This window comes from Agelaius tricolor, unplaced genomic scaffold (genome assembly GCF_023055355.1).
Source record: "Agelaius tricolor isolate 1412-34295 unplaced genomic scaffold, bAgeTri1.0.p SCAF_9, whole genome shotgun sequence".
Classification (NCBI taxonomy): domain Eukaryota; kingdom Metazoa; phylum Chordata; class Aves; order Passeriformes; family Icteridae; genus Agelaius; species Agelaius tricolor.
The window spans coordinates 4,711,725-4,732,483 of record NW_027269269.1 but is presented as its reverse complement, the minus strand read 5'-3'; the positions used below and the strand labels follow the sequence as shown (position 1 = coordinate 4,732,483).

General features: G+C 37.9%; 1 protein-coding gene across 1 annotated transcript in view; it reads right to left on the bottom strand.

The window, feature by feature from the left end:
• MICU2 (mitochondrial calcium uptake 2) overlaps nt 1-18,883 on the bottom strand; it is a 39,955-nt gene extending 21,072 nt beyond the window's left edge. Inside the window, exons 1-7 of the mRNA XM_071433835.1 lie at nt 18,826-18,883; nt 18,005-18,036; nt 17,817-17,892; nt 16,451-16,602; nt 9,209-9,291; nt 4,030-4,051; nt 3,174-3,236 (exon numbers count right to left, since the gene is read on the bottom strand). Coding sequence (XP_071289936.1) covers nt 3,174-3,236; nt 4,030-4,051; nt 9,209-9,291; nt 16,451-16,602; nt 17,817-17,892; nt 18,005-18,036; nt 18,826-18,883 — 486 coding nt within the window. The remainder of the gene's footprint in view (nt 1-3,173; nt 3,237-4,029; nt 4,052-9,208; nt 9,292-16,450; nt 16,603-17,816; nt 17,893-18,004; nt 18,037-18,825) is intronic.
• Nucleotides 18,884-20,759: the final 1,876 nt, after the last annotated feature.

Below are 20,759 nucleotides of genomic sequence, written 5' to 3'. Positions count from 1 at the left end.
AAACTGAAGGGCCTGAGAGCAAAGTCCCTGATCTAGACAGCTGGTTTGTCCAGTAGATATTTGCCACCATCAGCATTGTTTTCACAGCCAGGACACTAAAGCACCTTACACTGTTCGAGTATCATTTCAAGGAACTCAGGGCAGGAACACAGAAGCAACAGGTGCTGCTCACCAGGCAATACCTTTTCAAAAGAAACAAAATCTTCTAGATCATGCACTTTCCTACTGTAATCTAGATCACTTCCAGGCAGGGAGTTTGGCTCTCCTCTTCCATGAACCATGGTCATGGGTTCAGCTGGATGTTCCATTTGAAGAACAGTTCTGCCAGGAAGCCAGATGGAGAATTTCCTCTGGCCTATGGGGAGGGTGTTTGAGCTGAGGCAGTCACTGCCTCTGTTGACTTCTGCACCATTTTCTCCAGTCTGATTAGAAAAACCAGACTCCAGTGTTTTAAGTCTGCCTGCAGCTCTCCTTCACTGTGTGCATCTCTGCTACAAGACTGCCTGCTCTGCAAAATTCAGCACAGAACTTCCCAAAAGATGGAGCCAGTTAAGGCTGGGCAGATTTTTTTTGCTTTTCTTCCAGCATCAATTATAATATTGGAATAAGAAAAGTCCTCAATTGAAATACATGTATCTGGATAACCAATTCCACTGTAATCCCATTCAAGGGCCAATACTAAGTGGTGAAAATTTGAATTTTAGATGTGTAAGTCAAAGTGTCTGTAAAAAGGCAGAGATACAAGCACCCTGGGAGAACAGTAAACTGATTTTTCTTTTCCTTATATAGTAACTTGATGAGTATTAAATGGTATCACCATAAAGTAAATAAATGACTGGGACCTTTGGCCACACAGGGAATACACCTGCATATACCTGCTGGTTAAACAAAGCTGCAGACTACCATTTAAACTGTATTTTCCTAGGTTGGTGACATTTGTCATCTGGTATCAGAGACTGGGTTTACTTTGAAAAAACAGCAAACTCATATGCAAATTGAGAAAGTGTTGTGGAAGTAAAGAACCATTCCAAACACCAAAATTCTGTTGCAGTATCTCAACTTTCAAAAAACATAGTCAACTATGTCAACCATAGTCAGTCATATTTTTATGATTTGTCTATTTTTCTTAAAGGTAATACAATGATTTACCATAATTATAAAACATAAAAGGTAAAAACATATCCAATGACTACACTGTATAGTCAGATTCACTGCTTACAATGATAATCAATTTCTTTGGTGAGAAACTGAGACAGGAAGAAAATAAAAATTAAGAGAAATGTGATAATTTGGATTTTGCCACGTAGAAATATAGAGACTACAATAATTTCAAGTTAGCTGTATTCCCCAAAGCTATTTAATTCTTCTTTCACACTAGGATTCCATTTATAGTCTTCTATGAAACTGTATTGAATAGCATTTTCTGGCTACAGTAACGACAGATTTTTCTCAATGGAAAACTCTGAAACAAACTTTGAAGCAAGAAAAAAAAAAGTAGAGACATTCCGGCTCAGGTATTTAATTAGCTCACAATAAGCTTATGTGTTTATAACTAATCTGTCCAACTGTATCAAAGTTTCTCTGGAAATTTTATACTATAGCTGTGCATTCATGCAGAATAAAGATCCTTTTTCTTTCACTGTCATGGCATTTAAGTTTCAATTGAAATAGGTTTTGAAGAGCAGACAACCCCATTAATCCTAGCTATTTTAATCTGGTGATTGATGAAAAGTTTCAAGAAAGGAGATGGTTGTTTGTCAGTCAAACAACTTTTAACCCAATTTTGAATATACACTGAGGGAGGAAAACTTGTGAATCAGAAGAGAGTTTATGCCTAATAAATTTTAAGGGTGTTAGCAATAGCAACTTCCACTTTTTCCTCAGGCATGTGAAGAAGTAAAGAACATGAGCAACTCTTTGTAGAAACTGCTGATGCATGATTTACAAAGCAGAGCCCTCTATAAATTCCATATTGAATGTTTTAAATATGAACAGCGGCTTCTGCCTCATGCCCAGTGTAAACCAAAAGTTTACAGCCGACAGCAAGTTGCTGATGTAAGCATCATCTTTTAGTAATAGATGGAGACAATCCAGCTGTATTCTCCCCTTCTTTAGAATCACAGAGTAATTTAGACTGGAGAAGATCTCTAGATTATTGGGTCCAACCATTAACCCAGTACTGCCAAGTCCATCACTAAACGTGTCTCTATGCACCATATCCACATGTGTTTTGAACTCTTTCAGGGATGGTGATTCCACCATTTCCCTGGGCAGCCTGTTACAGTGCTTGACCAATGACAGTGAAAATTTTTTTCTAATATCCAATCTAAATGTCCCCTGGTGCAACTTGATGCCATTTTTGCTTGTTCTATCAGTTGTTATATGGTTCATCAGCTTCTTCTGTGGTGTTCTAGTATACTCAGGATTCTTCCTCTCTGTTTTCAGTCTCACTCAACGTCACCCAGGCTACAGAATATCTTGTCTCTGTGCTGACTACAGACTCAAGAATACACTCTACCTCAGAAGAAGGGAGGTTGAGGTGGCTGGATTCAGGGGAAAAAAAAAGAGAGCAGGAACTTACCTGTCTCTTTCATTGATGAGATCTATTTACCATTTGCTAGTGGACTGCAAAACAGTGAAACTTCTTTTCCAGCTGGACAATCATACTCTAGGATTGTTTCTTCTGGTCTGCATCTACACTGCCTCTTTCTGGAAGTGGACTTACTAAAATAATTCTTGCCTTTGTCACCTCAATGACAATAATCACATTTCAAACCAACTCAGAATGAGCTGATATCACTGCAACAGCAGCATTTAGGTAAGCTTAAGCTATAGATTTCCGTTTGGAAAGCCTTCTATTCTCATGCGGCAATATGGAGCTCTTCCTGAGATTTTCAAAAATACAAGAGTTGCTTTAAAAGAGAGGCTCACAGAAACCAACCAAGTGAATACACAGTCATGAAACACACTGATTCCATCCATTTCATCAGAAGGCTCAGAAATAACAAACATTTTTCTTCCCCAGTTAGAAAGCAGTTGACAAATCATGCCCTTTCATTTAATTAAAGCATTAATACTTAGGCTTATATACTTATCTAAAAACTGAAAAAATAACAAAGTTCATGGGAAACACTACAATGTTTTTGTAAGGAAAATGTATCTCTATTTCATACCCGAAGTACAGTTTCATCTCCAGCTGCTTTCAAGTCATCTTCCTTCCCAATGATTCTCTGTAGCTGTATTTGTTGAAACATGAGAAAAGAACAGGAAAATTACAAACTTGATCTTCTAAGAGCCTACTTTTTTGAACCTTGATTTAATTGCACCTTTTCTTAATTATACATTTCTGCAAGGTTCTCTAGTCATGACAAAATATTTGCATACTTGAGAATATTTTGCTATTCAGACACACTTTTCCCTAGGAATGTCTTATCTACTGTGATTAATATAACCAAACATTAATCTATCCCTTGCAGACCAGTGCTTACTCTATTCTTAGAGGAGATTTCCTAGCACCAGAAGCTTAGTTTTCACTTCAGAAGATTTTGAAAGTCTGGGGTATGGCATCAAGGATCATTCCAGAAATACAAATTATCCTTATTTTCATGCTGTCCTTCTAGATAGTTTTACATAGTTCTGTTACAAACATGATCTTCTGGACATGAAAAACATACCTGTTCAAATGAGGTACTATACAACTAACAATAAAGTATAATTTAATTAAATAAGAAAACATTTTTTCCAGAACTGGCATTAGGCAGAATGTGGTTTGAGTTTTCCCCTCCACCCTTGGAAAAAACTAATCTTGAATGTATTAGCTAAGAAGATTTTTAGAATTACTGAAATGACTCACATTTGAAAACATAACTTTCACTGTCCCAAATAAAGTTTTAAGTAATATAAGCCATGCATTAATTTTCAGTACCTCAAGTATATCAGAGCTGCAAGGTTTCTTTGACTGTATTTCAGCTTCAGAGATGAACACTGCCACAAGAACGAGCGACTTAATATAGCACAAAGTACACCTACCTTCCAGATGTTTGCATGAATCCTCAAAAGGACAGCAGAAATGAAAGAACAAGGGACTTAATACATTTCAGGTAGAGATACGGAATTACACCAATCACTCTGGATTTGGAGACTTTAAAAGATGCTTTTAAAGCTCAAGAATTTCAAAACTGCTGGTTTGCTTCTCTAGCATTTCTGACTGATTCCTCAACCTGCTTATTAAAACCTGGGAAAAGTTCATTACTAAATTTCCACAGTCATTATCCTGGGGAGCTTTTAGATCTCTTAGATCTCTCCTTTGTTGTTAGTTTTTTTTTTTTTTTGTTTTTGTTTTTGTTTTTGTTTGGGTTTTTTTTGTTTTTCAGAGAAGCAGTATGGGCTTGTAAACAATAAGAAAAAAATGCTGTCAGTTTGTGTTGCCAAAAGTCATCCCTTGACCTTCAATTTTTGCGTAATTAACCTGTTCTGGGTTTGTTTGGGTTTTTTTTATCCTCAATTTTTTAGTTTCTCAGAATGCTTACTTTCTACTATTAGTTTTAAATTGCACATCTTGATAGTATTTACCAAAAGAAATGCTATAAAATAAGGCAATTAAACACCATTTGTTCCTCCAAATTATCTTGATTTTTGATCATTTACAAAACAAATTACTAGTACAGTAAAAGCATTGTAAATTTCTTCATAGCAAAATAGCATTATACAGCTGTGGGTAAAACCACAACTTCTTGTCCATATTCTCACTGAGAAATCACGTTTTTTCTTACCTGAAAAGTCAATCACTTGATCACACATAAGGAATACAACTGCAAAACCTTTCCAAACAGGAGTAAAATTGTATTTTTCTCTTTTAGATTTTATTTCTAAAGGACTCTTAAAAAAAAATCTGCAGAGTAGATTGCAGTAGCAGAGGCTACTGAAGAGCACAGACACATAGCATAATTATTTTCACACATATTCTGAAAGATTTCACTTATTGTTTTTTTACACAGTATGTAAATTCTTAGAGTGCTTGAAACTATTTCCAGAAGTTTGTTGGGTTTTTTTCAGCATAGTGCAGCAACTACTCACAGAGGGAGAAGAATTCTGCCCTCAAGAAATGGACTCCTCCATGTAATATTTATTTGTATTTAATATTTATATCTGCTCACCACTCACTATAATAATGGCTGATTCAAAGATAATGAGACCTATTACGCACAAGTGAAGCCTCTACTAAAGATAGAAGTAATCTGTTCTGAACAGCCTTTCTGGCAGAAAGACTATGGCAGTCTTAAAAAAAAAAAAGAAAGAAACAAAAGAAGTTGGTTTTGCATCTTCCAGTTGCTTGAGAGAGATCAGTGCTTGTGGAAGCTCTAAGACAAATGCTCTGTGCCACAGCTGCTGAGTGCTGGGTGCTGGCTCATTCAGCCCTAGATGAAGCTCTACAAGTATTTTGTGGTATCTGCTCTCCAGCAGAAGTGTGTAAGACAGTCTATTTGGAAAGTCTAAGTCATACAGCTCTTGCATGTGCCATCAGAGCTACTCTGCCTTTATTCCCAATAGTTTTGAACTGTCATTAATTTTACTTAGACATCTTTAATCACGACAGATTTACAGAGTTAGGGAAATTCCTTACTTGCTGGGGATTTTGGGAACTTTAGTAGCCTTATTCATGGTGGGAGGTCTCAGATTAATGCGCATGGGTTATTATGTGTCTGGAAATCCCCCTCACCAGGACTCAAGTGAATGTCTTGGAAGTGCAGAGTTCACGGAAGTCTCTTACTGTCCTCACAGAGATGCAGATAACATGGCTCTGAGAAATGATTCTGCTCTCTGGCAGGGGCTGATTAAAGGGTGGCAACTAAGATCTGTGAACATGCCATTTCTACCTTGTCTGCTTCACCCTGGAGTTGCAGGGCAAAGCAACAAAACTCTCTTGGCCCTAATACTGAAACGTCTCTTGTACTGTGAGTGTTTACGACTGAGACGTGGACAAAGCAGAATTACACTGGCTTCAACACAAAGAAATAGGGAGGAGAGAGAACAAGAGTATCCCTGTGAAGGGAGAGACTTTTACTGGAAATTAGGGAAATGTGCATTGAAATGGAAAGGCTATAGAGGACAAGATAAATCTCCTTGTTAAAAACATGAAATTGCATTCAAGATCTCCTTTCCCAAACATCCATTTTTGTCAGCAGAGAACGCTGGGAAATTCTGCACCTCACACTCCTGAAGTGCCTGGTCCATACAGGTTTGAACAGCCTATATCCCATCACATAATGCAGGCACTGAGGACTGGGGTTGGAGTTTCTGCTTGTCACTCATTTCCCCTTCCTGAATGACCTGCTTGACACACCTTGTGCCTGTTCATGCAGGAACATGGGAGAATTGAGATATACACAATTCAAAGAATGATGGACATTTTGCAGACCAAAAGGGAAGTTCTCATCTCAAAGACTCTACAGTCTAGATCAGCAGTCAGACTCTACAGTCAGACATCACAGTCATGTCTAACCAGTAGATAATGGTGGGAAATGGGGAGCACAAGGGTGACAATGTAAGAGAAGGAATCAGCAAGGAAATTTCTTTTCCCACTGTGCCCTGCCTACAGACACTGCCTCCTGCTTAATGCTTCTTCACTATTCCTTTCCACTGCATTTTCCTTACATACATTTCCTGATGTAATTATCAAATATAGTGTGGAAATCACTACAGAATAGTTCAGATATATTTTGCTAGGATGTCAACTGGGACAACACAAATGACAGATTAGCCACATAATTTACTGATTTATTAGCTATCTAGAAACCTTCTATGATGCATACAGAACTAAAGTGTAGAGATGAACACACACACATTTATTTCCACATTCTTACATTCAAAAAAAAATTATTTTTAAACCTAATCGATAAAGTTTTGCTTGAAAATAGTCTCCTCTGTAAATATTATGAAAACAGTCACAAGAGAAAACTCATCCTCTGACTAATTTGCATCCTATGGCACTTCCTTTCCCAAAAAGGAAATGCAAAGTAACAAACTATTTAACTAGAATAATTTTCATTTAACTTGATTGCCTCTACTGAAATCAAATTATTTTTAATGATTTATAGAATGTTTTCACTTCTACATTTGATGATTTTCTGTTGTTTATACTGGCTGATTCAATTAGAATTACCTGAAATGGGTAATGATATTAAATATATAATATTTACATATTGCCCATCTCCCCAAAAGAGCAGTGTAAGAATCTCCTTATTTGCTTAACTGACAGTACTTTTTTAAAGAAAGCACCGCTAATGTGGCATTTTGGTGCAGAGGCACTGCAAGCTGAACATGTTCACTAGTGTTCATGGAGTTTTTTTGCTTATAACATACTGTTTTGCAGCTGAATAATACAGCCATAACAGACTTATATTGGTAATCAGGGAACTGCTAGTCTGATAACAATTCACTATAATTGCACCTGGTTTAGTAGGTTAAAAAATACAGGCTAAGTAGAATTTGATGTCCTTTTAATCAGCAAAATAATTAACATTAACATGTGTAGCAACAAATGGGTGTGGGGCTGTGCTGCTTTTGGCTGGGGTAGAGTTAATTTCCTTCACAGTGGCTGGTGTGGGAGTGTGTTTTAGATTTGTGCTGAACAGAGGGCTGATAACACAGAAATGTTTTTGTTATTGCTGAGCAGGGCTCACACAGAGCCAAGGCCTTTTCTGCTTTTGTACTGCCATGCTGGGGAGGGGGCTGGGGTGCTTGGGAAGCTGGGAGGGGACACAGCCAGGACAGGTGACCCCAAGTGACCAAAGGACATTCCAGACCATCTGACATCATGCTCTGTGCTTAAAGTGGGGGAAAAGAGGAAGAGGGGGACATTTGCAGTGATGGCTTTTGTCTTTCCAAGTTGCCATTACACGTGGTGGGTCCCTGCTCTCCTGGGCATGGCTGAACACTGCCTGCCCATGGGAAGCAGTGAATTCCTTGTTCTGCTTTGCTTGTGTGCATGGCTTCTGCTTTGCCTATCAAAATGTCTTTATGTCAATCCATTCTCTTACCCTTCTGATTCTCTCCCTGATCCAGCTGGTGGGGGAAAGAACAAGCAGCTGCCTGGGGCTTGGCTGCTGGCTGGGGTTACACCACGACAAAGGTATCTGCAGGTTCAGTTAGGGGCTTCTGGAAACACTGTCTTGGAAAATTACCTAATTTGAAGAATTATATTCAAATAGTTCTACTAAGTCTAGAAGTATTTTTGCAACGTTTTAGAACAGATTTAAAGTATGACTCATTAATTGTAACCTTGCTAAGAGACAATTCACTGAAATAAAGGTGATAAGTGCAAAACATGTGAACAGCTATTCTATTATTAATTCAGAGTTTAAGGCTATGAAATTCACCTAAATAAATTTTTGCTAATTTCTCTATCAACAGGTCCATCTTTAAAAGTTTTAGATTTTAAGGTTCTCTAGAGTTTGGAGTTCATGATCAACTTTAACATCACCCTAGTGACTGAAAATATTTGAATCGTAGCAGCTATGTCAGCTTCTTATAAAATTGTCTCTCCACTTACCTCAAATATGAATTAAGGATCTGAAATAAGTTGAGGGATTCTATTAAAAATTATGATTGTTAATTCTGCATTCAACTTCTGACAAGAAGTACTTAGTTAGTCTCCTGTTAAATACTTAAAAGTTGAATAAGCTATACAATTAAAGCCTATTCTTAAAAACATCAGAGCAAGATTTTCTTAGTTTTTAAAGTATCTACCTTTCTGCCCATAGTTTAGATATAATATGGGAAAAACCCTGCTGTTTCTCTTCAAAGTGTGAATTGATAAAAACCTTTCTGCAACAGCAAGCAAAATACATAAAGACCAAAAGAGGATGGGGAATTGAAGAAATTGTTCAACATATTAAGAAAACAAAAGACTCTTCCAGATGATTATTTAAATTAGCTCATGGGATTAAGGGATATACACTAATTCCTACCTTCCCAGTAGCAGATATTTACTTACAATTCTAAGGTAACATTTATACAAGTGGATTCAATTATGATAAGTATTTCTATCATAATACTTCAATATGCGCTTCTTTCATATAAAATATTTTAGTAAGCATGTGATCATAGACGGGACTGAAAAATAGGCTTGATGATTTTAATGAATCTTCATTGAGCAAATATAACCCATGGATCTATTTAAAATTAAAATGTATGTAAATACACCTACCTTAAAGAATTCTTTCTTTTCAACTTGTTCATTGCCATCTGCATCCAACATTTTAAAGGCAATCTGAAGTCCCGTCTGGGGTTCTGCAACAAAGTGCAAAAGGACTTTATTGAAAATACCACACACTTACGCTAGAACTCAAATACCAAATGTAAAATAAGCATTGACTCTGGTTCAGTTCTCCATTGTTATGTACACACATGGTATTTCCAGTGAACCATACACACCTCTTCCAATACAAGCAAACTGTTTAAACACCTTTTTACTATCATTTCAAGGGATAATTAATGCAATGGCAAAGTAAGAAATGACAGCAGTGCCTAAGTACAAGCCATGAATGTCCATCTGACCCCAACAAAAATGCTGTATCTCTTACTGGCCAGATCTTAAGATGTTCCCAAAGGATGTCTCTAAAATCCCATGTCACTTATGCAGTCTAGCTTTGCCTTTTTAATAAGAGCTCCTTTTCAGGTGAGAAGAGTGGAAAACTCCTTCTGGCCATTTTTGACAAAGGCATGTTTTGTGTGACTCCCATCAAGATGATTTTTTTCAGGAATTCTACACAATTTTTCCCTGCATTTCCTTCCCCGAGTGGATGTTTCTTTTCAACACAAAAATGTAATGAGTTCTGAATCTTGAAGACTCTATAAAAGCACAGTGTGTTTTGAGCTCCTTCCCACAATTTCCTAATCTTAATTTGCTTACAGGAGGCGGCCTTGAACATTGGCAGGCCCACACAGGAGCAGCATGCTGCTGAAATGTAGGTACAGTTCACTGTAGCAGCAAGCCCTTATCCCAGTAATCTCTGGAGCAGGTGAAGTAATGCCACAACCCAGTCATATCAGGCATGGACTTTTTGTCTCCGGAATATATTGATGCTTCCAAGAACAATGCTGGACTCATGAGGGCAGCAAAGTAGTATCTCTAAAAAACTCCACTGCCTTCAGAGTTTTGCTTCTGGAAATATATTCTTCTAGTTGCATTCTGAAAAGTTCTATAACTTACTTTTTTTAAAGAGAATTTTTCTGCAAAGGGAACAAGTTAAAGAGATATCCCATTTCTTTCAAGTCATAACAAGATGGTTAAAAAGAGTACTATTTTTACATTTTAGAAATAACTACAACTTCATCAGTCAACTAATATTCTGTGTGAAGCAATCTTGTGATGCAGGGGTATTTTATAAATACCATTGCAATCTGCACAGCAGTGCTGTCCCCAGCAACTGGGTTGATTTAATACTCAAAACTGGCTTCTTTTCCATGGAAATGCCACATGCTAAATTTGTGTTACTAGTACAAAAGCAAGAAAAGGCTATCCAATAACATATTTAGAGAATAAAAGTAATTGATGTATTTAATAGCAATTCATACCATCTGTGTTCCAATTTTCAGATAAGAGAGCTGTTAGTGAAAATATAGACCTAAAGCTGCTTATACTGTTTAGAGATGACATACTTATCTGATATGATGTAACCCCAAAGGTATGTGTTTGTAAAATAAGCATAGTTCAAAGACTACCACAGATATATTTGTATTTAATTAGAATCAGGCAAAATTCCAAAATCTGAACAGAAGTGCTTCATCCTGGCTGTGAGTGCAGGTTAGACCTAGGTGCTTCCTCTCCTAATATTCCTGCATTGACCAAGCTGTCAACTTGTGTGACTGGGTAATTGAAACAAAGCTCTAAGTAAAGGTGACAGCTTCAGTTCCTGGGCTTCTTCACCAAGCAGGGCTCCATTAACTATTGCTAGAAATGAAATTCAATACAGCACTGGAGGAAAAAAGATAGTGATGACACAAGGCACACAGAAAAGAGAAAAGGAGGTCATGGGGAAAAAATAAAACCTTTGTGTATCACAAAATTACATTTTCAAGTTCAGTGTTTTTACAGACTCTGATTTTGTATGACAGGCAGCATGGAACCAGGAGTCTGATGACTCTTTTTCCATTTCCCTATTGCTCAGATGGTGACTTGAAAGTAATTTAAATATTGATGCCTCCTTTAAGAAATCTCACATTAATTCTCACTAGTGAGAGAGATAGGTTGTGTAACTTGGGGCTGACTGGCAGGGGATACTTGTTAGGCAAAGATAGAGGCACTAACACTTGTTGACATTTGCTTTCAAACTGATCAGTATGATAACCTTCTGTGTAACCAAAGCAGCAACATTACCACTGCATTTGTATCCTGCATTAAAAGGTGCCTTTGTTTTTGCAGTTCAATGCATTCCTATATAAATTCTGTGAAAAACAATGTTACTTGATTTTCTGGAGAAGTGGAACAACTTTCTCTGATACTGCTTCATTTCCTAATTGTTTCAGCCAATAATTCAGCATGAATTCACTTTCAGCTGCCATAAATTTCTAAAGAAATACAATCTTTGGCACCTATTTCTGCAACTTTAAGGTATTCTTCTGAAGGAATAATTTGGCTGTCATGGTTGTCCTTTTTTAATATAAATTCATCTTTTATGAGTTGCAATAAATATTTTAAAATCAGTATCCTACCTGGGCTAAACTCCTGTCTCTGATTTTAAAAGACACTTGAACACATGGTCAAGCAGTGTGTAGCATGGGACAGTCACCACTGCTGAAGCAGTGTATTTGTATGTTAAAGCTTAATGCATATCTATATATATATATAATTTAATACTGTGTAGTAGCTGAAGTTGCCAAAGAGATTATCCACCTTTCATGCTGTGCAACAGGAACTAATGTAGTTCTGCTAAGAAATGAGGTGAGCTGCAAAAGGGCCACTTGAATTGTGCAAGAGGTGCATAATGATAAAAAGGCTGGACATACTCTCTCCAGTCTGTGGAGAACAACATTACTTGTTCATACTACACCATGAGAGGGGGGATTTCCAGAGCAAGGAAAATTTGTCAATTTATTTAAAGCCGAGCCATGGATCTTGCAGCCATGGAAGTGATGAGGGTCACACGAGAGTGATGCCTCTACAGTCTGTCAGAAAAGAAGTGATTGTGTCCTTCTCTCCTTTCCCCATGCACTGATACAATAAATCTATTATGCTTTGTTGCTGAAAATGTTAGACTTGTATAAGTCAGTTAAACAAGACTGCATGTGGACTATTCTGTGGACTATTCCATGGACATGCATATGGACTTCGCTACTGCTCTCGGGGTCTTGCCATGTAATGCTCATTGACACATCTGAAATCCCGGTGGTTTTAAGCACCACCTACACAGCAGAACAAAACACAGGGTGGCAAGCATGGCATGGAGAAAGTACCAGACAATCCCAGGTCACTTCCATGCACAAAACCAAACAATGCCTGTTGCTTGTAGATAAAGCAAGTACGAAACAAAAGTTGTTTTAAAAAAAAGTGCCTGAGTGAAAAAGGAAGGAAGCAAAGGAGGGGGGCTGAAATACATGTACAATACTTGGAGGAAATAAAGCCAAAAGGAACAGAGGATAAAGAAAAGGGACTTTAAAGGCAGACAAAAAGACACTGAAGAATTCTGCTGTTTATGTATTGCAGCCATTGCAAATCTGAACACAATAAAAACAGGCAACAACCTGAGACACTACAACAGTTTTTCACACCCCTGCATGAGCTATATTGCTAATGTCTCATTGTCCAAAATGACTAAAACTACTATTCAGAAGAAAAATTATTCCTCTTCCCATCCAGTTCTTCTTCCCCTTATTATGTGGTTCTGTAATCAAAGTCTCCACCCTCTCAAAGGATTTCAAAAGACTTTTCTGATCCCATAGTGCAGGAAGTACCATGATTTTTGAAGTATTGCTATGTGCCAATGATGACATTGATTTCCATTTATATTAATGCATTATCACCCTACATATAATAGTTTTTTATGTTTTACTACAAAGCAGAAATTTAGAAGCTAAAGAATATCAGAAGAAAAGTTCTTGGTAAACTGTTAGCAGCTGAGTATTTGTGCCTATATATTTTAAATATATAATACTTACTTGTAAGAATTGTCAGCAAAAACAGATACTCTGCATAAGAGATCAACCCTGAAAAAAAAGTTTAAAAATTATTTGTGGAAAACCCCAAAAACTTACAGCAAAATTTGAGAGATTAAATCTTAGAAATATAAAAAATTGTAGTTTGATGTTTTATTAAATACCTGTATAAAAGTAAGCAAAGTTACTATTTAATAAATTTTTCACTTCTGTTTTTAGTACTCTGAAGGTAAAATTCCCTAACCCCAGACTCATCAATGTTCATGTCTAACCAAGAAAGTAAGGTTTATTTGGTATTAACAAAAGGCCTACACTAAATCTTTGGATTCTCACTGAAAACATTCAATGTTTATATAAAAGGCAAATAAATTAAATGTGCTTTGTCACATTTAGTACCTGGGAGGAGAACTACTCTACCATTACCCTAAAGGATCAAAGTCCTCCATCTTTTGGCAGGCTCGCAAAAGGCGGAGAATAGCTTGCCTCTAATTCTCAAGGGAACATGGCAACACGCAAAGCTGCCAAGCTGCTAGATTGTGCTGATAGTACTGCTGGGCCCTGTGCCAAAAGGAGGCTTCTTTTTTATTTTTTTTTTTTTTTTGGAACATGTCCTTTCTACAAGGTGAAAGTATTTTCCCCCCTTTTGAAGGAAAATTCCAGTGTTTTCTTTTGAAATACCGCCTTAAGTGAAAAGCCTGAACAAACACAAAGATGTGATAGCGTCAAAATAGAGTGTGCAAGCTAAAGATAGAGAGTGCAGAATGAGGGTGGCTAAACAACAGAATCTGAACCATCTGCCCTGCAATAATGTTTGGGGAAAAAATGTAAAGGGCTTTTTTATAAATCACTTTTCAAAATAACTGAGCTACTTTTAACTTGTGAGCTAAACATTGTATAATGCTGAAGCTGCTTAAAATAATGAAGTTCAAACATGCCTATCTGTGCAAAGATAAACTATTTTTGTAATTTATATTTAGTTAATTGATAGATAAGGAACCCACTTAAGCTTCAGTGATAAACAATTAGCTTCTGATAAACTACTATGCAGAAGCAACAGCATTTGTATTTGACCTCAGATAGTGACTTAACACTTCTAAGTACCAGAGCTCAGAAATATTAAATTGCTAAATGCAAGAGTCTGAAAATATGAGAACAAGTCTTAGCTAAAGAGAGGTCTAATTCTGATCCTGTTGCCAACACACTCTGGTTCTGTCTCTCAGCTTTCCTCTCCATCAAAATAGGACTATTTACTCTATTATCCTACATGAATGGTGTATATCAGCACAGTACTACAATCATACAATACATAGTGGAAATAAAAAATACTTTAATCTCAAAGACATAGTCTTGCTTATAAGTTTTAGCATTTCTGTCATTGCAAGAATGCAAATTATCTTAATTGCTGTAAAACTTGGAGTTGTATTCTTAAATGAAGCATCTAGGTTTTCTACAAGTTTGAAATCAAATAAACAGAGAAAGCACTCCTGTCCCAATTTTTTTAGCTTATATGCCTAAGACAAGATTAAAAAAGGAAAAAAGGATAGAAACAAATCGGTGGCAAAAAGAATCAAGCAAATAGTGTCATAAGTAGTGATCAAGATTCCTAATTTTGCTTTGTGTGTGACACAGCAAAAGAATGTTTAAAGGAAGAATTTTAAGGAAGACAAGGAGGTAACTTCTCAGGTCTGTACAGAAAACACCTCCCTGTCAAGGACTGCAGTAACCACCAAGCAATGAAGGAGGCCATTACTGGGCAGAGAGAAGTGGGACTCTGTCCCTCAGCTGTCTTGAGATTTTCTGCATGGGATAGTCTAAGGAAAACCTGGAAGCTGAAGACAAGTGGTTTATGCTGGTAAAACAGAACAAGGAGATCCCAGTGTGGGGATACAAAATTAAGAGATGAGACACTCAAATAAGCTGTGGAAAAAAATGTGTTTATCAAAGCCTTTGAAAGGATATTAACATGGCAGATTATAGTTGTAAAAGTCTGAGAAAAAATAAAGTTGTAATAATTGAGATACAAAATACTGAGTCCCTGGAGAGTTTTAGCTTTATAGCTAGACAGGGATCATTATACCTTATAAAATTTTGCAGAAAGAATCTGCAAAATTTTTATGGAGATGGTAAGATGTGAAGAAAAGATCAGTTTGAAGACACCACCCTGCTGATTGGCTCAAGGGAGAAGCACCTGAATTGAAGAGGGCTGGAAAGTGAAGCTTTGCAAGAAATGGTAGGAGTTTTCATCATCTTACTGTAATCTAACTGAAAAGTTACTATAGTGAAATGGGTAAAAAAGGTTAATAATAAAAATATGTAGAAATATTCTGTATTATTCTTTAAAACCTGACTTAATGATCTAAAGAAAATTCAGAGCCTGACTGATATTTTCTGGAAGACTGATGGCACTAAAATAATTTATCATAAGATTTTTAAATTTGTGGACTCATTTCCATTAAAAAACTTACTTTAATTTTATTGTCCTATATGCAGTGAGCGGCCAACTTACTTCATTCATAAAGTAAATAAAATATTTTGGTAATTTTCTTTTTTACTCTACAGAAATCATTACAAAGGTACTCAAATTAAAAGATGTAACATAGCAAACTCAAAAAACCCCAAATAAAACAGCCCACTGAAAATTAAATTAATATCCAAGCACAATTTAAAAGAGAAAAGCTTCACACACTGTTGAATGACTCAGCATACTTGCAGCCAAGAATATGAAGTTTGCATTGGCAAAATACTGTCATTTTCTAAAGCTAAAGGAACCTTCCCTAACCCTCCCTAGAAATATCTGTCCTCAAACTTACTAACAAATGCTGACAGTACAATATCCTTATTGCTGAATTAATCATAAGTATACCTACAAAATATGACACAGATTTTAAAACTGCCCACTAGAAGGCAGAATCCCCCAGCATTACATTTTACAAACCAGACTGATGGCAGTTTTCTGTCTCCTTTACATTTAAATAACAATTTGAAGGTAGCTAAAATAACCTCAGCTAAACAGTTGGACAGGGGTAGATTAATTATTCTGGTACTTGTAAAAGCATAAATATTTTTATTTTTAAACTGTGATAATAATGCATCTCAAAGCAAAAGCATCAAAGTCACTAAACAGGCATCATGACCAAAAATTGTAAAAACTCTTGAGTGTTGTGGGGACATATGGATGACTGCACTGAATATTTTTACATCGCCTCAAACTCCTACTTGGCCTTTGAAGGACAGAGATTCAAACACACAGTGCTAAGCAAGGGCAGATCTTTGCCAGAATGCAGAAGACACCAACTCTGAGTGTATCACTGAGCCCACTTTGTGCCAAGCACTCAGCTGGGAGACGTGCTATAAGAGGAGGCTGCATTGATTTGCTGTTTTCAGTTTCTCTTTGTGGATTCCTGGTTTTCCCAGGCAGCATGCTCTGGGGATTTGCAGTGTCCATCACTAGAAAAAGAAAGGCTCTAAAAAGCAGGTAAAGAGAGAGAATATCCAAAAATTCAAGACTGAGAATACTTTCAGCTAAATCCTAGGAAAGCATGTGATGATTGGAAAAGGCAGGGAATGACTTTACAAAATCCAGCCTCTCCTGGGATAGGAAAAAATTGTTAATTTGTTCAGAGATGTTTCAAGGCTTTTGGGGTATGCTTTCACGGGCAGACTGACAAGCAAGGCACCCAGCTGGAGACCTTTGCAGGTCTGTAAAAGGATGCAAGAAATGAACTGCAAGCAGAAGAGGCTGTGAGACTGAAGGGTAGGTGAAATGCTGCAGGGTGAGATTGAGAGCTGCTCTCTTGGCACAAGCTTCCAGCCCTGTCTGAGGATCTGCTGTGCATGGAGAGAGCATGGCTCATGCTGGCCAAGGAACTGCAGGAGTGCAACAGCAGCTTTATTTTCCAGAAACATCCACAGGATAAGAGATTCAGGCTGAACTGTATGATACAGAAAGTTTGTGAATAGGTGCTGTCGGTCTTTCTCATTAGTTTGGGAATTTTGGTCTTTTGTTACTGTGAAATGGTTAATTGCTCATCTATTTGGTTTTCTTGATCCTCTTGTTTGTTTTCTCTCTTCAATTAATTTATGTTAATGAGATGTTTATTTGGTGTTCTTTAATCCCCTGTTGTTACACTAACAATATCCCCACTCTTAGTTTTCTCTCTTTATGTAGTTCAATATAAAGTGGAAATGCTGGGTGAAAAGAAAACAAAGCACATCAACACTGTGAAGGGTCACAGAGCTCCCAAAGAGGGAGAAATAAGTTCAACTGCTCTTGGAATCAGGGATACCAACTTAATGTAACTAGGTACAAGTTTTATTTTTATTCGTAGTTTCCATGCATTTAAGTAATATAGAGGAACAGTCAGGTTATTAACAAAAAGTCCTAAAAGTCCATTTTGTGTTCAAGTCATCCCTTTAACCCTTTCCTCTTCCAAGTAGGCTTTTCAGTTTCTTTCACGTCTCCTCCTGCACTTAAGAAGGCTTTCAACTCCCAGCTTCTTTACTCTCTCTTGTATAAATGAGAGATTTGCCAAGGAGGCAGCTACTGGCTAGATGAGGATGAAATAAAATCCATGAAAACCTCTTTAAAAATACATTCAGCACATACCATACAATGAGATAAAAAGCAAGATTTATTTTGCATTATCAAAAGTGCTCATTACCTTTATCACCAAGCTCTCTAAAAAAGGTTGGTCCTGGTTTAGCTTTGGCAACATGCAGCAGTGCAGCATCTACCTCCTTTAAAGACACAAACAAGAAAATATAAAGCCAGTTTTGAAAGAGAGTTAATCACTTCAGTAACAGAAAGAATGCAAGTTCTTTTGAAGAAGGAAAGGAACATTTTGCTTACCTTTTTTGTCAGTTTCTTGGCTGAGGCTTTGCCTATAATAAAAAAAAATCGTCATCATTCAATAACAAACTGACTTTGAACTTTGATCAGGTTCTGTGGCATTTCTTCAGATTTTTATGGGAAAATACTAAGTAATATGAAACAGAATATTTTGCAACAGACAGTTTGTTTCTAATTCCCATAATGATCATGAAAGGACAAGATTTAAAAATAATATGAGCAGTCTGTTCAAATGTTATCTCAGCCTAGATTAAAGCACAGCCCACTTTCATATTGATGACCAACTTACTAGTATGACTTCGCATACTGTGAGCTACAAATGTCACACAGATTCCAAAGCAAGACTACACAGCAAGAAACAGCTGTAGTATTTACAAAGGGATTTCCATGCACACATGAGAGTCCTTGAAGTGCAGGTTGAGTATGTGTAAGCTAAGAAATACTAAAAAAAAAATAAAATGTTGATGCTTCTATTAAGCAGAAGTAAATTGAACAATTCTGCTTTCTGAAAGAGCATCAGACAAAAACCATGCAAACTGCTAAGTGTTGCTTAGCAGGTTCAAGTGTATACACTTAAATAGGGGAGCCACTGGCAGTAGAGGTTATGCTCCTGTGCAAATCACATGTTTGAGGAGCTGCAATGTATCTGTAGGTATGTATGTAGCTGCAATGTATCAAGAGTGGAACATTCCAGCTGGTTAGGCAGGGATCACAGAAACCCTATGGTCAGGGACCAGCAGGAGCTGTGCATGTCCCTTCTCAGTCTATCTCTTCAGCATCTCTCATACAATTCTCCAAACCCTGCTGTCCTTCACTCTTACCTCTCAGCCCATCACGCTCTTCCTTCATCACCATTTCCTCTGGATTCCAGCCAGCCATTCCCTCCTATCTATTCACACCGAGTAAGCACAAACTGAGCCACTTGGATGTGCTCTGTGGACTGGTGCCCCTTTGTGCAGCAGCCTGCTTTGCTCCACACTGTCTCCAAGGCTACCTTGCTGTTTCACAGGCATTTTGCATCCAAAGGGTCACCAGTGCAGCACCACTATCTGGAAATGGGCATGATGGAGGCAGCCTGGTGGGCAGCTGTCAACAAACATCTACCAAGCATTTTCACAGGCCCATAATTTGGCCAGATGGAGGTGCTTTGTCAGTAAAATAGTGAATTTCCACAGCACTGGCAAATGGCACGCCCAGCTGCAAGGGGTCTCCACTGGCAACTTTTGCCTTGGAACATCTCAACCAGCAATAGCTCATTTTTCAGCACAGGCAAACCAGTACCCTGGCCTCTGCTCCCTCAATTAGCAGTAACAGTTTTGCTGATAAATTCCTCTCCTCACATCCCCTCCCCCAAATCAGCCTAAGGCAGACACCTGGCACATAACATTTCAACACAAATGTTTAAGTTTGACAAAAGTTATAAGCAACTAAAATTAGGGTTTTAATACTGGAGTGTTGAGTGACCCCAGCAACAGGTGCAGCCAGTACCACCTGTTACTGTGGATGAATTCATTTTTGTGCAATGCCTATACATACATTAACACCCATATACAGGCACATCTATAAAGCTCCATAGGTAGAGCTTACCTTTTAAGTAAAACAATGCATGAAATCCTCTACTTTGCTTCATTTGAGACAAAAGAAGTCAGACTAGTAACATACTGGGGAAAGCAGCAACAATAGCTACATCCAGTAAGGCTGAGTCCTGAGCAGTGTGATGTAACACCACAATTCCATCTAACAGCAGTCCCTGCTGCAGAGCATTTTCATGAATGGCTGCTAAGCAAATTAAGTGATTTAGATCTCAGCTTTGAAATGTCACTGCTTCTGTACAGCACATTTCAATGTGAAACTGAACTGAAACTGTTTTTTTGGCCCTATCAGACCCACCTAGAGAGCAGCCTTATCGAAGGGAATGAATCAGGCTGTAGGTCTGCAAAAAAGGGTATCTGAAAGAAAGGGAAAACCACCCTGCAATGTTTTTCACTGTACATGCTCCTTGTACTTGATGTCTGCACTAAAGCCAGCCATATACCCTTATGTAGTTAACAGCAGCCTCATTCCTTTGATTCTCCTGGTGATCCCAAGAACATCACATCTGGGTCAGCACCTGCTACCACAGCAGTGTACTGGAGAGCAGCCTTTTGCCAGCATCCAGGAGGATGATGAAGAGAGACAAGCTGAACTTTGTGAGCTGGAACAGCAAAGGCATGGATAAGTGATGCAAGGTAAGGAGAAAGCACTGGGAGCTACAAGCTGAGACAATAGCCAGCCAAGTTTGTGAGGCTGTACACTTGCTTGAGTGTTTTTGTGTTTCTCTCCTTTGTGTTGCATTCAGCACAACAACGCTGAAACTCCTCAGCTACACGGTTTTGAGGAACAACATATCCTCACTGAGAATTATCAGATCTTGATAAAGATTAAGAAAGGGAAGGGAAGTCCATTGTAGACGTACAGACTCTTCACCAGCCAGCACTTACAACTGCAACTGCCTAGAGCTCACAGAAATGGCTGTGGCAGCCATCAACATCTGCCCTCCTGCATCCAGCCACGGCCACCCTCCAGAGGACATTTAAGATGTTGACTGACCTCCTTCAGAGGCAAAAAGACAGTAACAGCAATGATAGAGATGCTCATGCTACCCTCACATGGGGGAAAGGACTGGAAGAGCAAAAGAAGTCTTTGCTGAGTGGCAGAAGAGGGAGAGAAGAGTCACAAACACCCCAGGATGTGGTGAGAGGCAGCACCAGCTGGG